At 43.5% G+C, this 22,722-nt stretch overlaps 1 protein-coding gene across 2 annotated transcripts in view; it reads left to right on the forward strand.

The window, feature by feature from the left end:
- Positions 1-319: 319 nt before the first annotated feature.
- The window catches only part of LOC311507061 (Na(+)/H(+) exchange regulatory cofactor NHE-RF2), a 34,708-nt gene continuing 12,305 nt past the window's right edge, over positions 320-22,722 (forward strand). Inside the window, exons 1-2 of one of the 2 annotated variants that reach the window (XM_084571266.1) lie at positions 320-1,038; positions 2,517-2,831. In XM_084571266.1, coding sequence (XP_084427392.1) covers positions 832-1,038; positions 2,517-2,831 — 522 coding nt within the window. In that variant the 5' untranslated portion in view covers positions 320-831. The remainder of the gene's footprint in view (positions 1,039-2,516; positions 2,832-22,722) is intronic. The other variant, XM_084571267.1, reaches the window with a different exon arrangement.

The raw sequence follows: 22,722 nt of genomic DNA on the forward strand, positions 1-22,722 counted from the left end.
CCACAGGACACCCTCAGAAGGCCCATGTCCATTCTCTGATGAATCACCACAAGGGAGACCTACACAGTATTAGGAAGGTGGTCATAATTTTATGCCTGATTTGCATTTAATGATCAAGACTAAGATAAGGTAGACAGACATTGTACGTATGAGGTCAAAGACTGTCTCTTCATGCTCCAGGTAGCATCACCTGTATTTATCATTTTGGCTGCTACAAACAGAAAACTTCTCCGGGACATCGTTCACTGACGCTCTCCGGCCGCTGGGGGGCGGTGCTGCATCACTTTAACGCCTCCCTCCGCCTCTGCCACGAACGCCTCAGTTCGCGCACAGGTAAAAAGACCGTCTGGAGGGGGAGGTGGTGCCATTGCGCACACGGCGCTAACCCCCCCTGCGCAAACTGCTCTAGGCTCCGCAGCAGCAGTCTCCGCGGATGGACGTGGAGGGAGATGACCGCTGGTCGCTTTTACAACATATGCGGGAAGATTAATGGAGCTCTGCAGGAGGATCTGAGGTCTGGGCTGGAGTTGGAGACGGCGCGCGTCAGGCTTGGACACGAGCAGGGAACTGGAGAGCTGCTGCCTGCACCGTTTACTTGCGTTTTTACTTCTTCTTTTGCATTTATTTTTTACACTAATTTCTTCTTGTGAGGCGTATTTTTTTCTATCTGACATGGAGGAGAGTGTGCGTCTCGGGCAGACCGTGAAACTTTCACCCTGAGACATCTCTTTCTCTAAACTCCCATCCTATTATTTTCTTTTTCTTGTGCGTTTATTATTATTATTATTGTCTGACTTTACCGCTGCGGGAGGTTTGAAGCGACAGGAGGAAATGGCCGGCGAGAGGAAACCGCGGCTCTGTGTCATGGCTAAAGGGGACAGCGGGTATGGGTTTCACTTGCACGGCGAGAAGGGGAAGATCGGGCAGACGATCCGCAAAGTGGAGGCCGGATCTCCGGCTGAAGCGTCGGGGCTGCGCGCAGGGGACAAAGTGGTGGCGGTGAACGGGGTGAACGTGGAGAAGGAGACGCACCACCAGGTAAGAGGATGAACCCGGGAACCAGAGACAGCTGAAGCCCCCCTCTACCCACATATCCTCCCTGGAACTTCTTGTTCACATCTGACTGATTTACCTGCACCGTCCTTTTGTTTGGAGAGAATATATGTGTCTGACAAATGACTCCAGGCTTCTGTTTGCTTAGAAATATCTGTCACTGCACAGAAACTGTTTGCATGTTGCGCCGGTTCCCCTCAGATAATTATTTACCAGCCTCTCAGACGCAGAGAGAACAGCCCTGTGAGTCAACTTGTTGCAGCAACATTGTCAAGTTTGACGCTCTGGCAATGAATCTGCTCATCTGATCACACCTCTGCCCACTGTGCACTCACACGCCAGTTCATTAGGTACACTGGTGAATGCATAATAACTGCACTGAATCTGCTCTTGTTATGAAGGTTCTGGTATTTGACCTTAGTTTTGGCATAAATGTCCACTAGTGTACCTAATGAAGTGGCCGCCGAGTGTAAACATAAGGAGACAGGATGGAGGATGACATGCCGGCCACCACAGTTCTGTGCAAACTATTGCTCACAGAGTATTCACACTGCCTTTCCAGTTCATTAGGTACACGACAGCACCTGTTGGTTCACGTTTAATCCCAGCAGTTTGTGCACAAAAGGATTTACCAATCTGGTTTTAAAGCTTAAAGGTTTAAAGGGCTTAAAGTGCAAGTGAAAAGTCATTAAACACTCCCATGCCAGTTCATTAGGTACACTAGTAAATGCATTCTAATAAACAGCCTTTGCTCTGAATCTAAATTATCTTCGTGACTGCTCTGAGGTTCAGTTGATGTTGAAACAGCGTCAGAAAGGTGGAGGATGTAGTTTATGGTCTTCTTATTTAGCCTAATCCACTGACTACAATGTCAAAATAATAGGAACATGTATATCACGATACAAGTCAACTGTTCTGCAGAGCCCAGCCTCCACATCAACATCTCTCTCAGTTATTTTAAACCAATGCTGAACACCAGAACCTTCACGATGAGAAGATTTAGTGCAGGGCTGTTTATATTAGAAAGTTTTCGCTAGTGTACCTAATGAACTGGCCAGTGAGTGTCCGCATGGTTCTGTTTACTGAAACCAAACAAGTCAGATACAGACTCATCAAAAGTGTTTTCAGTTCTACAAGACTGAGTCACAGCTTTCTTCACATCTTAGTGTGATGCATGTTTGATATCTGATATTTTTACTCTCTGTAAAACTGAATCCACCTGAGTGGGAGGAGATGCACGGCATATGAGTAACATGTCAGAATAATAGGAACACGTGTCGGTGCAGCACAGTCTAATTCAGTAGTTCTACAAATGACAGCCTCCGCAATGAAAAGTTGAACCAACATCTCTCTCAGATGTTTCAAGCCAACGCTGAATTTGAGAAGATTTTGTGCAGACCTGTTTATATTAGAATGGATTCACTAGTGTACCTAATGATTTGGCATCTTCTCCCGTCCCTCAGGTGGTGCAGCGGATCAAGGCCGTGGAGAACGAGACCAGGTTGCTGGTGGTCGACCAGGAGACGCTAGAAAGCCTTCGCAGCCTCGGTCTCACAGCCACGGAGGAGATGGCCATCCTGGGGAGCGGGCCTCTTTCTTCCTCCTCCTCCTCCTCCTCTCCTCCAGCCTCCCCCTCCCCCTCCCCAGCGCCGCCCTCCACCAACAAGAAGCCCGAGAACGGCTCGGTGTCCAAGCAGCCCGTCACCCCGACCGGCCAGGTGCAGAAGCCCACCAGGAGGTCGCCGTCTAAGGCTGCGAAGAAGGTGAGATCATCATCTGTAAGTTTTCAGCTGGGGTTGTGAAGATGTGAGGGGGTGGATTTACGATGACTTTGGCCAAGTCATGGTTCCACGTTGGTGTTTGTTTGCGTAGAGTGAAGGATTATGGGAATGCATCCAACTTGTAGACACGGAGTCCGCTGACAAGCCAACGATTCCTTTGGTGATGATGACTTGCGAAGGTCTTATGCCGACTGGTTTGAAATGTTGGCAAGTCCAACTCAACAGACATCAATGGGTGACTGTAGATCTTTAGGTAGATGTAGAAGGGGGGTGTCCATGAAGCATGAAACGTTTCAATCCGAGGTACATGGACCACATGGAGCTGATTAGCTCACAATGCTTGGTACTGCTGTGTGAATGAACGGGTAGATGTGTAACTGTGACTCTAAAGCTCTTTGAGAGCCAACAGGTAGAGGAATTCCTAAACAAATACAAGACCGTGCACCTGCAAGCTATTTAAAAAACTTGGGTTTTACTGGTCTTTTCCACACCGGGGGTAAAGCTAAATGCCCTAAACAACATGCCAATATAAACCAGACATGTGTTAGCTTAGCTTAAAGAGAAATGAAAATTTTTTTACAACCTGGACCTTATTTCTGGCATAAACTACGATCGTTTACTCACCCATATAACTTTGGTGTCAATTGGAGTCGTTCGGACGATATTTAGATCCACGTATATCCATATAGTGGGAGTGACTGGGGCACCGAAACACAACCTCTAAATAACGCATTATCTGCCTCAAAACTTGTTCATTTCACCAATATTTTGTCATGATACGCTAGTGCTATTCAGGTAACTCCGGGCTCAACGGGGTATAGCACTAGCGTATCATAACAAAATATTGGTGAAATTAACAAGTTTCGCGGCAGATAATGCGTTATTTAGAGGCTGCGTTTCGGTGCCCCAGTCACTCCCACTATATGGATACATGGGTGAGTAAATGATCAGATTTTATGCCAGAAATAAGGTCCAGATTGTAAAAAATGGTAATTCCCCTTTAAGTCACAACTTGAAGGGGAACAGCACTAACACAATTTTGGTGAAATGAACGAGTTTCGCGGCAGATAATGCAGGGAAGCAGTTAAAGCTTGGTTCAGTCCTAACTAAATCTACCCACCAGTGCCACATATAAACCTTGGCGTCCATCTCTTTGCTTTGGTGGCTGCAGTTGGGTCTCGAGTGGACGTTCCAAGCTCTGGTTGCCTAGGTAACTCTCTTGTATATCTCCGAATGAAACAAGCCTGACATTTATACACTACGTGCTAGTGTATAAATGGAGCTAGCTCTTCTTCTGTTTAGAGAAGGTTTGGAGAATACGGTCAACGTTAGCTGCGGTTTACCTGACGTCCCAAGACGCTATCAGCATGGTACAACCAGAACAATCAGCCTGTCCCAGTGGTCGTCACCTCAAAGTTTAGATTTGTTCAGCTTTGCCAATCTACAGCTATCACTCAGGGCACTCTGATCATTATCAGCCTCATCAGATGACACGAGAACCATCAAATAATGTCCACAAATGGCTTCCAGACCCAGATTCATGGTCTGTTTTGTGACGTCCTGAGAACAAGAGCATAGCCAGTCCCACCAACTGGCTCCTTGTATGTTACGTATGCTGGCCCCGGATGAACATCTACCTGTCTAAGCCAGTCGTCCCTCTTAGAAGACAGACGCTTTGAAGTAGAGCATTTTTTATCAGAAGTGTCCACGTCCGATCCTAAGTAGAGATAGAGAGAGACTTTTCATCTCTGCAGCTCTGATTTGAGACGACAAGAAGACTGGTTTCGGTTTCTTGCTCTGTCAGCTACTGCATTTTTATTTTTTTTGTGGTTTCAGTATGATTTAAATTATTGTCAAACTTGGTGTTTTGTGCACATTTAACTTTTTAAAATTATTTTAATTTACGAAAAATATATATTTTTTTCTTATTTTACAGGAAATCAGGGCTATAATGGGAATAATTGCGCTTTAATGCACTATAAATGTGTACGCTGTTCTACTTTCAGTCAACTATCCAGGTTCAGTATTCCTGAATAACTGATGGAGGAAAAAAAATATTATTTTAACTCTTATTTTAACCACACTCTGAATAGAAATAAGTTTTTGAACGGCAATCACATCACTCCTACCTATCACCTCTTCTCTTGTGATCCATAAAGTTCAGTTTCCAGGCTTCTGTCAAGTTACCTTTGACCTGAACGGTTACAGTAACCAACAAATACCTAGACCTTAACCTACAAAAACAAGCTTTCCCAGACACCGAACGAAGCCTTCTTGGAAATTCATCTGCTCAAGTTAAAAATACTTAACGCATTAGCGAACAGATTGCAGGTAGTGAGTCATCTCTTTGAGCAGATCTCACCCAAACTTGTTTACTTGCTGTTTTAGCCACTTTAAGATTAGATTAGTAGACGTCCTGCGAGTTCTGCAGCCCTGTTGTTGTGCGTCTGCCCATGTGCGTCCCGAGGGGATAACATGGCCCGAGCAGAAAGCGTTCCAGATGTTGTGCTGGAGGTCGGGGAGGACGCAAAGGGTCAGAGGCCGGGACTCGTCAGAAGTTAGGAATCTGGTGGTGACTGTGCAGAACAGGAAATCCACAGAAATCTTAAAAAAAAAAAGAAAAGAAAGAAGCTATGAATACAGACGGCTGACTGGCTGCGGGATTCTTTTAATGCTTTTTATTTTGTAGGTTTGAACAAGGTTTTAAAACAGGATGGCCGAGATGACTCACTGTCACAACCAGTTGCATAACGCTCAGGAGAAGAATTTGATATGTAAGCTTGACATTCTTGTTTTCATTTTTTGATCCGCTGTTTATTATTATTCCACGTTGACATGGAGAACAGGATGCGTTTCCGTCTATCCTGGAACGCAAAGATCCGATCGGATTTAGTTTCACATGGTCCCTATCGGGGGAGGACGCCGCCACCACCGCCGCTTCGCTCGGCTTCTGCTTTCTGCATTCTGCTCAACATGTGTTTTCACTTAGGTCTGCGCTGCCAATACGCGAGCAGCGCTCAGGCATTATTTCTACCCGAGCGGTGACAGGGCCAAACGGTTAAAATTGAAAATGTGTGCTTTGTTTCTTTGTTCGGCTCTAGCTTCGCGACCCATGGGGAGAAATCCCAGAGCTTGTCCGGGGTCGTTTTGGCTCAGCTCGGTTCAGGAAATACTCAGAGGTCTCTCGCTTCTCTGGTGTCTTAATGACTCTAATGAAAGACTGAACAGAAAGCTTAGCGAGCGGAGCCAAAAGACATTAAACTGCTGCTGTTTGAGGAAAAACTTGATCTGATTAGTGAGCGAGCACGACTGAGAGAGCAGTCGTAAAGGGTTTGGACACATCTCTGCTTCCTGCTCCATCATATATGTGCAGACTCTGTATTGATTCAGTACAGTACGTGTTGTTTAATCGTCGTTCATCCAAAAGAGAGCGAGACTTGCTGATTAGTCAGGAAAGCCAGGAGAAAAAAGATTGAAGGAAAGAGAGCAGACAGAATTTGGACGAAGGAAAACCTGAGAACGGCCAGTACTAACGTTTTAAGATTTATGGGAAGCAAAGGTTTGTAGCGTAGGAGAGGGAAAGTCTGCAGAGAGGCAGGTGATGTTCTGGAAAATCCTGAGCAGGAGTCACAGCAAACGTTAGCTTAGGGCTCACTGCTGTCTTTAATCTAGAATCCAACTACAAAACAAGACTTTTTCACATTTGTTTGCAATGTCTTGGAAGAAGCTAGCAAAGGCAAAGCGGCGAAAACTGAAGCTAGCTTAGCGCTTACTGCCGTCTTTTATCAGCAGCCTCTGCTATCTTTTAGCGCAACCAGCAAAGAAAACTTGGCAATTTTTGTGTGTCAGACTTTGGCAACATCCACTCTAATGCATTTAAAATATGGTTTAAAATGAAGACGATCTTTGCTCGGACAAAACAGCATCTGTATGCATCGCTTCAGTTTGGGATGATACTACGTCTGAGTCCAATATTTGACTCATAGAATCACTGTGATACTAATGGATCGGATACCACCTTATAGCAGTGTTACCCTCTCCCTAGCTGCTCATGTAGGCGGTGGAAGTAGGCAGCAATAATGCATCTATAAACTGGTTTGACAAACACCAATAACCCCAAAAGGGCAAGACGAGGGTAGGTGGAGGACAGCAGGTTAGCTAGCTGTTAACTTTCAGTTCAGAGAAGTGTCGCCGCAGACGTAAAAAAGTTATAAACATTCCTGCCTGGAAGACATTCAGGTCCAGCTTAACCAGCCTATAAAACGTCTCCAGCAAGGTGCCGACAGTGTGGAAGACAACATGCTAGTAGCATGTAGCTACGATGCTAAAGTCTCTAATCGAGTTTCCCTGCTGTAGAAAGAATATTGTTGTTGAGTGTTTCAGTATTTACAATATGATTTGATGAGATTTTCTATCATATGAATCACATAAAATGGGAACATAGACTCTAAACACACCTAATCGATTGCACATTTGCCCCATTAAACGTCGCCACTGGAGATTTTGTTTGTGCATGTGTTCCCCAGGTTACACGACCCTGCCTGTATTTTTTTTCCTCCGTTTTACGGCCACTCGTCCCCCAGGTTTCGTTTTAGTTGCATTCCTCCCATGTTTACTTCCCTCTTGATTTGTGACGCTTCGGTATGCGTGTGTGCTCGAGCTACAACGTACAGCTCTGTTACGTGCTTTGTATCTGCATTTTAACTCAATCTAGATGAAACCAAAAGACAATAAATGAGCAATACTTCTGTATTTATTTGTTCTCCAAAGCTGTCCTTCAAAATTACATTTGAGTCACGTAGTCCTCAATCCAATCATCAGGCTTTAATAAACCATTACTCATGACCGCACCACAGTGGTGGCGTTAGCAGAGGTTACATAACCTAATATAAGCTTAGTAAGCATAAAAGCTGCTCTGTTGTTAAAAATGTCACTGTCGCCGAGTTTTTTTGATCCACTTAAAGAAAACAGACTTGGACTAAACCACACAATATATATTTAAAAATCCCTTTAAACATTTTTTGCTCTCTTTGTTACGAGTTTAGAGGAGTCTTCTTTTTAAATTATATTAATATTCATTTGCTTGTAGGCAGACATTGAACTACTACTGCTACTATTAGCTGGGAGGCTAGGAATCTAGGCAGAGCTAGGACTAGCTAGGAAGAGCTACTATTAGCTGGGAGGCTAGGAAGTTAGGAAGAGCTAGCACTAGCAAGGAAGTGAGACTATTAGCTGGGAGGCTAGGAAGCTAGGAAGAGCTAGGACTAGCTAGGAAGAGCGACTATTAGCTGGGGGGCTAGGAAGAGCTAGGACTAGCTAGGAAGAGTGACTACTAGCTGGGGGGCTAGGAAGTTAGGAAGAGCTAGGGTTAGCTAGGAAGAGTGACTATTAGCTGGAGGGCTAAGAAGCTAGCACTAGCTAGGAAGTGCAATATAGCTGGAAGGCTAGGAAGCTATGCAGAGCTAGCACTAGCTAGGAAGAGCAATATAGCTGGGAGGCTAGGAAGAGCTATAAACCGTTGTCAGTAATTTTTCAGGCTTTTCAAATAATATTTTCTCCATTTTAGATGGTTTGGAACAGATATAACACAAACAGTGATTAATGAGCTACATGTGAATAGCTGAATGCATGTTTGAGGGAGAACGGAAGAGACGCTTCAAGGACAGGAACGCTGTGAGTCATATCGTCTTTCCTCAGCACACACCTGAGGTGTCAGCGATCTGTCTGTGTGCTTGAGTTTCTCCGCTTCACGCTCACACATACTGTATGCAGTCAGGTGTGTCACGTGGTTGTGTCGTTAACACTAAAGCCTGAGATAAAGTGTTGGGTGTCACTTTCTCACTGCTGCCCTTTTTAACTCACAAATACATGAGTGCACACACATGTTACCCTCCATATTGCGAGCAGCTATCTTCACCATGCTAAATAATTTACTCAAATCACCTGGCAAAGTTTAAAGGTGTCTGTCTTCTTTGCATAACGAAACTTTGTGCAAGATATTAAAGCAATTTGAATGATTTTTAAATAAATGTTAACTTTAATCTTTAATCTACACTTTGGAATTTTTAGCAATTTCTTATACAATTTAAAAAGCAAACCTGATGAATAATACTTAAATAAACACTTAAACTTCCAGTTAAGTGTTCTGTTAAAGAAGAGTTCAGTAATGTTTGTTTCTGCTGTCACGTCACACTTTTAAGGCCCGGACATACCAAACCACATCAAAATACTACTAGCAAAGGCTAGTTGGTAATTTCAAAGTGGAAACGACAAGAGCAAGGACAAGCTTGGAAGAGCTACGATTAGCTGGGAGGCTAGGAAGCTAGGTCGAGCTAGGACTAGCAAGGAAGGTCTACTATTAGTTGGGAGGCTAGCATGCTAGGAAGAGCTAGGACTAGCTGGGAAGAGCGACTATTAGCTGGAGGGCTAGGAAACTTAGAAGGGTTAGGACTAGCAAGGAAGGTCTACTATTAGTTGGGAGGCTAGCATGCTAGGAAGAGCTAGTATTAGCTGGGGGCTAGAAAGTAAGGAAGTTAGGAAGAGCTAGGACTAGCGAGGAAGAGCGACTATTAGCTGGAGGGCTAGGAAGCTTAGAAGAGCTAGGGCTAGCAAGAAAGGTCTACTGTTAGTTGGGGGGCTAGCATGCTAGGAAGAGCTAGGGCTAGCAAGAAAGGTCTACTGTTAGTTGGGGGGCTAGCATGCTAGGAAGAGCTAGGAAGAGCCTCTATTAGCTGTTGATCCGTTGGTTTACGGTTTCTTTCTAGATGATCATGTTGAGAAAGTATGTGTCAACTTGAACGTTTAGATGAGATGAAGATGGACAATGAGGTGGTTTAAAAAAAAACTGAAATCTGAATCGACCAAGAAAATCACCTGATTATATTGTTGAGCGTGGGTCAAAATGAGAGTTTCTGCTGCTCTCTGTTCCACCTCCTCCTGGCCTGGATTTCACTTCTCTGTTAGCGGTGAAGCCTCCACCACACACAAACACAATGTTTTGTCCTGCTTCACTCCTGGCTGCTTTAACAACAGGAAGTCGTCGCTATGGTGACGGGCAGCGTCTGAACGGATCGACCACTCAGTGGGCCGTAAATTAATGTACACCGATCAGCCACAACATTATGACCACCAACAGGAGAAGTGAATGACATTGACCATCTTGTGACAATTCAGTGTTCTGCCGGTAATCTTTTGGACCTGGCATTTATTCATGTGGATGTTACTTAGACATGTAACACCCACCTGCAGACCAGGCACCCCCACCCCATTAGGTTGTGGCTGATCGGTGTATGGCCAAATTGAACATATAAAGGGAGGCAAAGATGACGTTGTAAAAGTCCAGATGATTGACTCCACATCTCTCATGGAGAGCAACCCGAGAGCAGCTCTGTGTGTTTTAATAAAAGCCGCTACATCATGTTAAGGATTTTCAGAGGCCTTCTGGAGATCACCTCCTTCCTGTGGAGAACGCACATCTGTTAAAGCAGCTGCACGGAGGAGGGGGTTGTGTTTCAGTGGAGTCTAAACCCTTCTTGCAAGAATCGAAACACAGCTTTGTTTGACGTGAGTCAGCGCATTGTATGTTTTATTCTATGCCTGCGCTGACGGCACAGGTTCACGTGCAGATGTGTCACAGGTGGTGAAACCTAACAAACTCTGGATTCCTGTCTAAACAACAGCCGAGACTAAATAAGTCGAACGTGGAGCAGAACGGTTTTCACAGAATCTTTGAAGGGAAATGCAGATTGTGGTAGCTGTCGGGAGTGAAAAGGGATCTGCGTGAGAAAATCACAGATGGAGATCTCTGGGTTTAAAGGTCAGGGAGCTTGAGGTCGGAGGAGTCTGGATTGAATAAACACAAATTGTAACAGCCAGAGAAGATGTTTGTGGGTGGAAAGTACATGTGTCTTGTGTACTTGTTGCATTAAGGAGCTAGTTTCTGCATTATTTAGTGAGCGTTTTTCCATTAAATTGACGTATATAGTGTCAGTAACAATCAGAATAACATGAATAACCTTAAGCCGCTCATCTGTTTAAGGCCGACTGGGTAGAGAGACATATGCAGTAATTTTTCTGACTTTTGTCTCAGTCTTTATATAAAAATCTTTTCTTTTAAACATTTGCAGCCTTCTGTTTCCTGCTTCCTGCTCTTTTGGTGTTACCTTTTCGTCCCTGCCTTCTAAAAATGATCATATCTGACCTTTAGTTTATTACAAAAGTGGGAAAATGAGATCGGCTTTGACTCTGTGGGAGTCACATCTCCTTCTTTGTCCTGTTTCTCTTTTTTTTGATGATAGAAAAAAAAGATGTCCGTCACCTCCTGATGTTACAGATTATTTGAAGGTAGGCAGGCAGCACTGCAGCGCATACGATCATCTACAGGATGCAGGATTTATCTCTGCAGCTTGTTGCTTTAAGGTTGGCATGAATACAACTTGCTTTTAGCAAAGAGAGGCACTTATAGAGAGATCTTGATGCATTGCAACTTAAGAAAACGCATGCAAGTTGAAAAAATACAGAAAAACGACAACAGGACTATCTCCAGGGGAATCCAAAATGTGATGAAAAGGCTTGGAACAAATGTTTAAATATGATTAATGCTGTCAATCTGTCACTGAACTGTGTGTGTCATCAGTATGATGTGGATTGACAAGCTAATAAAAAGCAAAAGGCTGATAAGGATTCATGATCAAAACAAAAACCAATAAAAATAAATTTATTTGCAACAAACTCCACAAATTTTAAAACCTATAAAAAACGTGTGCTTCTTGTATTTGTTGGCATCGTCAAATTGATGAAAACATTTTCTTACTCCCTCGCCTTTTGTCTGCTTTCATTTGTTTTCTTGAGCTGCAGTCGCGCTGAACTCTCTTGGCCACCGCACCTCCCTCTCGAAAACCTCAAACCTCTTCACATTAAACTATGAAAGACATGAAATTAAATTAAAATTAAGATGCTCTTTTAGGTTTTAAATGGACGTCAGTGAGAGTGAGGTTGCACACGTTTTTACTAACATCTGGAGCTGGTGTACGAGACCCTCCACCCCCTGCTTTGAATACCAGTGTGGTTACATCAAGAGTCCTGATTCAGTTTCGTGTGTGTGAGCGAGGAGAAATCAAATTCCTGCAGGAAAAGCATGTAGGATGGGAAAGGATCACAAGTGGGGAACGATGGGGTGTGTGTTGGGTGAGTAAAGAAGGTGGGTGATGCCGCTAGAGACGTGAACAACCGGGTGTATTGTGTTAAAAGTGTGTGGGTTGGTATGTGACAGTGAACACAGCTGTGCGTTTCTGTCTATTATCTCCCTGTGCAGAGCTGATAATGTATTCAAATCCTGGCCTTGCTAAACCAGAGGATGTTGACCTGACTGTTTCACTGCTCATGTCCAGAGCTCATTATATTTTGTCAGTGTTGTGCTTTAAATTACATTTATTAATCTAGCAAAAGGTAATTAAATATAAAATGGTCTGTCTTTAGAAAATACAGTATGATTGTGGCGTACCTCAAGGCTCTCTCCTAGGTCCTTTATGTTTTCTATGCCTTAACATGCCTGAATTATAATATTTCTGCAGTATTATGTTTGCTTGATGCTTGCATAAATCTTTGCACCTGCACCTCCAAAAAAATAACAGCCTGCTGCTCTCAGTTGGTTTATCTCCTATTTTTCAGTTTGCTCTTCTGAACTGTGGCGTACCTCAAGGCTTTCTTCTAGATCCTCCTTTGTTTCTATCTACATGCGTCCACCTGCCTCAGATATAACATTACGTTTCACTGCAGTGCTGTTGACATGCAGCTTTATGTTTCTGTAAACCAGGGACAGCCTCACCTCTGCTAGCAACTTCGGGCTATAGCTACAAACCACTACTAGCATAAATCTTTAGGTTTCGTCTTTTCATGGCACGTGACATGCAGGTTTGGTGTGACTTTCGTAGCCGAAATAGCTCAGTTGGGAGAGCGTTAGACTGAAGATCTAAAGGTCCCTGGTTCGATCCCGGGTTTCGGCAGAGCTTTTTCTTTATATTCACTGCTGTACCCGTACAACATAGGAATAGGAGAAAGTATTAACCCATTACAGCAAGAGTTGCAGATGACTTTTAGTTTCAGTGTACCTCAAGGCTCTCTCCTTGGTGCACTTCAATTTTGTGTTTACACGCTCTAACCGCTACGTGTAACATATCTTTTCATGGCACGTGACATGCAGGTTTGTCGTGAATTTCGTAGCCGAAATAGCTCAGTTGGGAGAGCGTTAGACTGAAGATCTAAAGGTCCCTGGTTCAATCCCGGGTTTCGGCAGAACTTCGTTATATTCACTGCTGTACCCGTACAATACACAAATAGGAATAGGAGAAAGAATTAACCCATCAATGATGAATAAGGCCAGCCTCGTCACTGCTCGATGCAAGCCTGTACTCGCCACCGCTACTAGCAAAAATATTTAGTTGCACTGGCTGTAATGTAGGTCCTAAGTTCTGACCAAGACAAAGGTTGTGTGGACTCTGGTTTGAGTCTTAGAAAACTATATATTTCAACCATTTAAGAACTGTTTTAAGGTTTTCTTCATTACTTTTAAAGTAATCCGTGGGTTGGTTGGTCTGTCTTATATGAGCTTTTGTTATGATATGTAGCTATCTATTATTGGTTCTGCATAAAACAGTGGAAGTTCATATCTTAGAAACGCTGTAAGAGTTGCAGATGACTTTTTGTTTCAGTGTACCTCAAGGCTCTCTCCTTGGTCCACTTCAATTTTACACGCTCTAACCGCTACGTATAACATATCTTTTCATGGGACGTGACATGCAGGTTTGTCATGATTTTCGTAGCCGAAATAGCTCAGTTGGGAGAGCGTTAGACTGAAGATGTAAAGGTCCCTGGTTCGATCCCGGGTTTCGGCAGAGCATCTTCTTTATAGTCACTGCTGTACCCGTACAATACACAAATAGGAATAGGCAAAATGTGAAGAAAGAATTACCCATCAATGATGAATAAGGCCAACCTTGTCAGTGCTCGATGCTAGCAGCTTGAGCCTGTACTTGCCACAGCTACTACCTTAAATCTTTAGGTGCACTGGCTGTAAAGTAGCTCAGACTTCGATCAAGACAAAGTATTCGTGTAAATTCAAAGAACTATCCGACAGAACTTTTTTAGTCATTACTTTTAAAGCAATCCAAAGTGTGGTTGGTCCGTCTTATATGAGCTTTTGTGCTGATGTGTAGCTACCTACCAACGTCCGATCATGCAGCAAAACTTGACTTAAACTTAAATCTAAAGGTGACTGTGTATTTGCTGCACCTGTTCACATCTATGTTTGTACTTGACTGACTTCCAATATTGGTAAAAATGCATTATTTCTTAATCAAAGCCTGTGTCCTTTGTGACGTTTAGCACTTTTTACTTCATACAAATTAACAAATTAACAGTTAACCTATCTCATTTTGTAACCTATCTGACAGTCTGTAGCAACTAAGATGTTTGACCCAAATCCTCTGCATTATTTATAGATTGCACTACTTTTGTAAAAACCCTTACTGGGTCAGAATGTGTGAAACAGACATGTTTGAATAATTAGTGACTGGTGTCTAAAACCCCTTGCTGAAATCATTACTGCTCAATTCTGGGGGTCTACTCTAGAGACGTCTGTTCTGTTATTTAGTCTCCATCTTTTAAATATCAGTGTCGGCTGTTGCCAGGCCTGAGGATCGATCGGCGCTGCCCACACAGAAGCTCTGCCAGCGAACATGAAGCAGAGAAAGAGACAGAAACTCAGAGATAACTCGAATATCAGGCAGTAAAAGATTCCCGCTACACCACATCACTGCTCGTCGACCATTCTGTGTTGTAGTAACTCCATTCCAGGCCTTGCTGTTGTTACTATGCTATTCCACAGCTTCGTTGCCATCAGCACTCACAGCTGCAAACATTCCCACACACTTTAAAAAAAAAAACACACACACTTTGATTCTGATGTCCCGCTGGCCCCTGCTCTGTTTGGCTCAGCTCACGTAATCTTGGGTCAGTTTAATTGCTGCCGTCCTGTGCTCCGTCTGTGGGAGTCGATGTAATAGGAGAGAGTTTTTTTTTTCCCCATCCTTAATGATCAACTGGGAATCCTAAAGATGCTTGAGTGGCCCTTGACAAATGAGAGGAAGAGGTTTCTATGTGTTTAAAAGAAAAAGAATGCTACGCGTGAGGCCTCTCTTTTTATAGTGTTTAAATATATGCACGTAAATATGCACAATTACAGCTAGGGCTGGGTTTACAAAAAATCTAATCAACCTAGATTCGAAAGATCCGATATTGATTCAAAAATCCGTTATCGATTTTTTAATCACAACGTCCTCTTGCAATCTCGTTGCACAATCTTGCAAGATTGGTCATGTGCTACGAGATAAGACGACACGTGAGGGAGATCCAAAACATGACAGAAGTTTCAACACTGAGAAAGCTGTCAGACCTGAAAGCTCGACTCGATTTAAAAATCAGATTTTCTGATCCATATCTCTACGAATCAGTTTTTGCATACACTCCGTTTCCTGCATCTCCTCCTTACAAATCTCATTGTTGGTCCTGTCAGCAGCAATGCAATTAGAAGAATTCTTGCAATTGAGGCAGGTGGAAGCGTGCGGACGCACAATTGAAGAGGACCTAGGCAGTAGCCTTGAGGTACACCACAATTCAGAGGTAAATATTGAAAGATCAGCATCTGCAAGACCTGAAAGCTGATTGGATTTAAAAAGTATGATGACAGAGAAGAGCGGCACAGAAGCAAAGACGCACGAAAGATGAGAAACTAGAGGGAAAAGGTTGTGGAGATGTTGAATCAAATCAATACAGGAAATCAGTAGCGATACTTAGCCCTATATACAAGTATGCAACTTATGATTATTCACATTTCAGTCAATTCACATTTTAAAAAAAAGACTGAAAATAAAATAAATTTTTTATTTTTTTTGTCTTTTATTAACAGAATAAATTTTTTATTTTTTTTTTGCAACTCTGTCGTCATGTCGCCACTTAAAGTAGTTGCCCTCAAACCGGGACATAACACAGGCGAGTAAAGATACGAGTAAATCTTTCCAGTTTGAGATGCTGGAGTCTGACATTTTCTGGTACGTTTTAGTAAAAAAAATGACCTAAACTGATGAAAATAATAAAGAATAATAATAATTGGAGAACTAGTGTGACGACGAGACAGTATCTAATCTAAACTTTGAGATGACGTCCAATGGGAGCAACTGATACAGTTGATTGACATGTGACGCAAACATGGAAATCTACCAAAAGTTTTAAAGTTTGCTCCATCCATACACTAGCAATATATTTCAGAAACATTTGCAGGAGGGATATATACAAGAGGCAACCAGAGCCTGGGACGTCCACTAGCAACCGACCTGAACTCACACAAACCCAGCGCCGCCTCCGAGAATATCTGCTGCACGCTGATAACAAGGGCGTGGTTGAACGCTCGCACAAACATTACATCAACGGCTGTCCAGTCAGTTTCTTTTTTTTTTTTAAATGCAAATCATGGCGGGGGGGGGGGGGGGGGGGGGGAGGGCGACATTACGAGTCAGAAACTAGGAGAAATAATATGAGAGAGTTAAAGAGTTAAAGGTCTTTTATCAGGTCAAAGATGAGAATAAAATCTGATGGCATAGAGGATGAAACATGAAACAAAAAGGAGATTAACAAAGAATGAAGAAGTGTAGAGAGAGAGACAGACAGATGTATAGTGGAGGTTTAAACCACCTGTTGGCGTTTCTGCCTCTGCATAGTTTCACTAACCTCATGCCAAGGCCGTGAAAATGAAACAGAAGGAAATGATAAGATGAGGTTACAACGCTGAGACGCCGAGAGCAAACTGATACTGAGTGACTGTGGAGAGCCTGCGTCGTTGAGTTTGATGCAGTTAACTCTAAAAATGAAGCTTCTTGCAGAAACTGCAAAGAAATGTTGGCATCAAAGAAAAAGGCCTTGTATGAAATGTAATCAGGTGATCTGGTTAAAGCCAGGCGGTTGAGGATTGAGTGCATAACTTCTTTGATTTGAAGGACTAGGAGACTGCTGCATTGAAGGAGGTGGTTGGAAAACTTAAGGCTTCAGTGTCAATTTGACGGCAACTGTAACTACGCATCGTGGTGACCCATGTCCGCTTGGTAATAGTGTGTTTCCGCTTTAGTATTTTAGGCTGTTCCTTCATCTCCGCAATTTTTGAATTGACTGTTTTGGATCAATAAAGATGGAACACATCGAGAAAAGGTTAACTGAGGAGGATCGGAGATACAAACGTTTGTACGACTTGTCTTTGGCTAAATTTCTCGTTGAAAGTGAAGCAGCGGCAATTAGTGTTTGGATGGAGTTTTAACCGAACGAGTATAAATGGCTTGCACCGGCACTGGCTACGTACGTAGGTTATGACGTCTATGTCCCACAGTACCTTAAATAAGCCTTAAAGGGGAATAATCGTTTTTTTATGACCTGGACCTTATTTCTGGCATAAAATACCTAAACGCATACCTAACGCATTATCTGCCGCGAAACTCGTTCATTTCACCAATATTTTGTTATGATACGCTAGTGCTATTCCCCGTTGAGTCCAGAGAACAAAATATCGGTGAAATGAACAAGTTTCGTGGCAGATAATGCGTTATTTAGAGGCTGCGTTTCGGTGCCCCAGTCATTGCCACTATATGGATACATGGGTGAGTAAACAATCGGATTTTATGCCAGAAATAAGGTCCAGGTTGTAAAAAACGGTAATTCCCCTTTAAGTCACAACTTATCTCTTACAACACTGTCTTAAATCATCTCTTCCCAAAAGGTTTAACCCCCAGTAGGAGTCTGAGTTTGTGTTTGAGGCCCAGATGCTCCAAATAAAACCTAAACCTGTCATTTTTGGATCTGAAGACTTCAAGAAAATCTCACTTGATTGATGCAAGGAAGTTCATGGGTAGAAAGGATGGGGTTAAAAGGAAGAGTAGGTGGATGGATTAGACTTGGGGTGGTTTGGGGTTGAGAACTATGGTTTTAAATCCATATAAATAAATAAAGGTTAGGGGCTTTTTCTTGGCCTGGACCTGTTGCCAGACAACAAAATAATACAGCAACATCACCCAATGAAAAACGGCAGATTAAACTTTGTTTTAACGGTAAATAAACTAAATAAAACAAGTTTATTTGTGACCTTGTGCTTCATGTTCACCGCGATTTACTTCATATAAACAGTGATGCAGCCCTAAACTCTTAATGTAACGTGTCGAATCCGACCAAAACACAAACAGAATATCAGCTTTCCGATCCGATCACGTCGCCCCCGCCACCACGTTTTTTTTATTTCTCTTGTAAGTCATGTTCTCTGGCGACTCTCCTGCAGCAGGTACCACCCTCGGCCACGCTTGCAGCCGAGTAGAGTAAACACATCTCTGCAGGGCCGTCCGGCTGGAGCTGCACAAACCAAACACGGCGGGCCGTCGTATCGCGGAGCTGTTACGCAACACGGAGCAAAACACCAGTGGGAAAAACCACAGAGATCTCATGTTCACTCTCTCTCCAGCTCTGCTTTTCTTCCGGCCCTCCTCCCTCCCATACATCCTGTGCATCTTTCTCTTGCCTGCCCTATTTCTCTTTATCTGGCTGAGTCCTTCTCTTTTTCCGGCGCTTAATCCGATCCCACTCTCTCTTTTTATTTTCATTTTTAACAACCTAAAAAACCCCTCTCTGCATTCCTGTCCCTCTCACCCACAGTGAACCGGTCCGATCTGTTGTTTTTCTCCGCGATTGAGCAACACTTGAAGCAGCTGCGTGAATGGCCCGCAGTCTTAAACAGCAATTTTCTTAATTTGATAAAGCCCCCCCCCCTTTAAATGGCCCTCACGTGTTGAACTGACACAAACCAAACAGCAAGAACTGAATCAGCGTGGAATCTATAGATGGTGATTGTGTGCGTGCGTGTCCCTGTTTGTCTTCAAAAAGTTACCCGACATGTTCAGGGTTCCACCTCCCGACAGACGGAACTGGCTCCACTGGTTCCACTTCCACTGAAGCTCGTCGGCTGTTTGTTTGTTTGTTTGTACCGAGCGACATCAGCAGCCGTTGTGATTTAATTAGGCTCTGTAGGTGTCACACATGAACTGTAGTCAGAGTCGGTTCTTATCAGAACAAACACTTCATCTGGATTTCATTATGGGGCCACGTTTAAACCGCAGACTGTAGAAAAAGTGGACGCCATGATGGGCCCTCTAAAGTGAAATCAAGGAAAAGTTGGCTGCAGTCTCCTCCATGTTACTGGACTTGGGCCAAACTAAAACACAAAAACACACGTCTCATACATTTTATGTCAAGGATGATTTATGTCGTTTAAAGTAGATAAATATTAGAGACGTCCCAATGAAGTGCTTTTCAATATTGACCCGATCCGATCAAAAGTTCCTAAAGTCTTTCCTTGTCTTCCCCTAGAGTCGATTGGATTCAATCCAGTAAATCTTTCTGTCAAAGTTAATGTAGTGTGGAGAGGGTAGCTGGTCATCCAACGCTGCCATAAACTCCAAAATGCTTCTCTCCTTGACGCTGTCTTCCACACAGCAGACATGTTTAGTCTCATGATTTTGGTTTGTCTTCTTCGATTTGTCAAAAATCGAACAAGAAGACCTGGCATTCATTGGTTGCACCCAGACATGTAGCACCACCTAGACCAGACCAGGCACCCCCACCCCATAGCAATGACACTCCTTGATGGCAGCAGCCATCCCCAGCAGGATGCAGCCACAAAAATACTTTAGGAAGAACTCAAAAAAAAACATGAAGAACAGCACAAGGTGTTGACCTGGGCCTCCAAATTCACTAGATCCCAAACTGATCAAGTATCTGTGGGATGATCCACAGAGGCCCCTCCCCTCAAAGACCCCCCAACTAGACACCACAGGACACCATCAGAAGACCCATGTCCATTCTCTGATGAGTCACAACTGTTTTGGAGACCGACACAATATTAGGAAGGTAAAATCATCTGTAAGCAGTGAGAAGACCACTGCTAGGCCGTGTCGATGCTTGTAGACACCAACCGTTGTAAAGTGTCCTCATCAACTAATGAACCAAATAATGAAATAAACAAGCAGCTCCAGTCTAAGTCCAGCACGATTTATAAAAAGTGAATTAAAAGCCAATTGTCAAAACTGGAAACAACCTCCAATTACAAGAATTACTAGAACACCCTCTGATTACACGTTTTACTGCAGCATGAACCTGTATTTTTCATCTGTTTTGAACTCTTTTGGTAATTTCTACATAGCAAACCCAGCTGGAAAACAGGCTGTCGTCTCCAGTAGACTCTTTTTTTTTTTTTTTCCAAGCTGAGAAATAACAATAACAAACTGGGATACAGTTTCTAGGTCATGGAAGAACTCTGGTTGGGTTGTGGAAAAGTCATAAAACATATTGAGGCAGTGCCATAGAACAAAAAAAAAAAAAAATGACTGAATTAAACATTAACCCTTTAACATCTAAGCCTCAAAATATCTGCATGCACTTCTTTGTTTGCTTATTTTAACTTTAAAAATGTGCCTTTTCCCATTTTTTTCCCCAGAATGCTTGGATTTCACAATATCCTGAGGTTATTTACTGTTTATTGCACATTATTAGAGGGTAATAACAGTTTAAAATTAGAGTTTAAGTGAACAGGTAACACAGCAATGTTGCACGAATAACAGGTTTTGCATGTTAAATGTGAAATTTGAATATCTCTTAACTGCAGGTTGGATTTCCCCTCAACTTTCCCTGCGTCCGTCTGACCGTGGACATTAAATGTGCATGTTAAGTTTATAAAAATAGATTTTAGAGTCTCTTCTCAAATCAAGGGCCGGTATAACAGCCCGCCCACGCTTCGCCGAGCCAATGATCCTTGGCTGTGAAAGGGTTAACGGCGGTCATGATCCGCGCATCGCAGTAGGCCGCCGCTCAATTATTCAGCGAGCCGCGATCCGGTTTCAACGCCCGCCAACGCCGCTGCCCGCCGCTGCACATGCATGCAGGGAGGGAGGAGAGGGAAGGGAAGCACAGGACGCACAAACCAAACTAAACTTGTTCTAATGTTTGGGGCTCTGCAACTGTGTCGCTAGCTCCGCGTTAAAGATGTGTTCAGGTGAAAATAAAAAGGGTTTTCTAGTCATGAAAATGAAAAACACAGCTATGTGTTGAGCCGTACGCAAATACACCGCAGTTAGAACGTCCCTTAAATATCTCAGTGTAAAGACTGGAAATAGCTCGGCTTGTCTTTCTGCCACAAACATTTTTTAGTTTGAATTGGGGAGGTCGGCTTCCAGGCTAATACCTAACTACTTGAAAGAGTCATGCCAACGACACGTATCAGGATTGAGTATGTAGGGTGATGTCCAGTGTGTGGGAGCGAGGGTGGGACTAAATTGAATGTCTCAGCCCTCGGGGAGGCGTCTTTTGGAAAAGACATGGACAGAGAAACAACTTTAAAGGACCAAACGGGACCAGCTTCCTAATATTGTGCAGGTCTCTCTCATCAGAGAATGGACATGGGTCTTCTGAGGGTGTCCTGTGGTGTCTGGCAACACAATGTTGTTAGTGGGGGGGCCTTTGAGGGGAGGGGCCTCTGTGGATCATCCCACAGATACTTGATCAGTTTAGGATCTAGTGAATTTGGAGGCCAGGTCAACACCTTGTGCTGTTCTTCATGTTTTTGTGGCTGCATCCTGCTAGGGATGGCTGCTGCCATCAAGGAGTATCATTGCTATGGGGTGGGGGTGTCTGGTCTGGTCTAAGTGGGCGCTACATGTCTAAGTAACATCCACACCAATGAATGCCAGGTCCAAAAGTTTCCCAGCAGAACACTGAATTGTCACAAGATGGTCAACGTTATTTACTTCTCCTGTCAGTGGTTTTAATGTGAGTTGACCAGTTGCCAACGGAGAGACTCCAGACCAACTTTACACCACAACAAATGTGTAGACGGCCCAGGCTTAACGCATAAATCATAATCCAGATATTTTCATGACGTAGCGTTGGGCCTGTCAGCGGTAATGATGGTTAAGGAGGAGTTAAGAATGTGAAGGGAATCCTCCACGACAGAGTTGATGAGCTGAAAGGAATCTAAGTTGTCAAAGCACAACATGCTAAAGATGAAACACATACAGTAGCTTCCAGGTTCAAGCTTCATCTCTGCAGCACAGAAAAGAGAGAAGGGTCGATGGTGAAGGAGGCAGAAGCACAATATTTCTGACCAATCACAGCTATTGGCTACTTCTGTGTTGCAGAAATTTCAGTAGCTGCACAATTTCAAACGCTATTGCTTTCAGAACTCTCTAACTACGACATGAGTTTTGCATAGATCCATCGTGCGAGTGTAAATTAATCTTTAGGCTACAAGCCACCGAGCAAATCTGCAGAATAATCTTTCGTTCAGACAAAAGGAACCCAAACTCAAGGCTGGTGGGCTTACGGTCGTCTCCCCACACATGTACTCACAGAGACGGACCGGAAAACAAAAGCCGATTGTGGCAGGAAACCGGTGGAATTCACGGGGTGGATCACTTCTGACATCCCCTGCAGTCGGGACGCCGTGGGGTCAGGGCGCTGGTGTGTGCCGTGGGAAATAAAACTCGATAACGTTCTGCGGCCGGCGGGCAGGCGGGGGGCGGGCGTGAAACAGAACAGGGCGGAAATATGTTCCACAACATGTCAGGTACTTGTTGTACCTGCAACAAAACCTGCTGCGCCTCGGCCCGCCTGGGACAGTTTTTGTTTTTGGAAGAAACGCTGACAGATGAGAACTTTTCCTGATGACAGACTCGTTTGGGTTGGAAAACATTACATGCCATTTTTATTTTTTTTTTGTCTCTCTCGCCCTCAGTCCAAACAAACACGGTGG

The sequence above is a fragment of the Chelon labrosus genome (genome assembly GCF_963514085.1).
Source record: "Chelon labrosus genome assembly, chromosome: 21".
In the NCBI taxonomy this organism is placed as follows: Eukaryota; Metazoa; Chordata; class Actinopteri; order Mugiliformes; family Mugilidae; genus Chelon; species Chelon labrosus.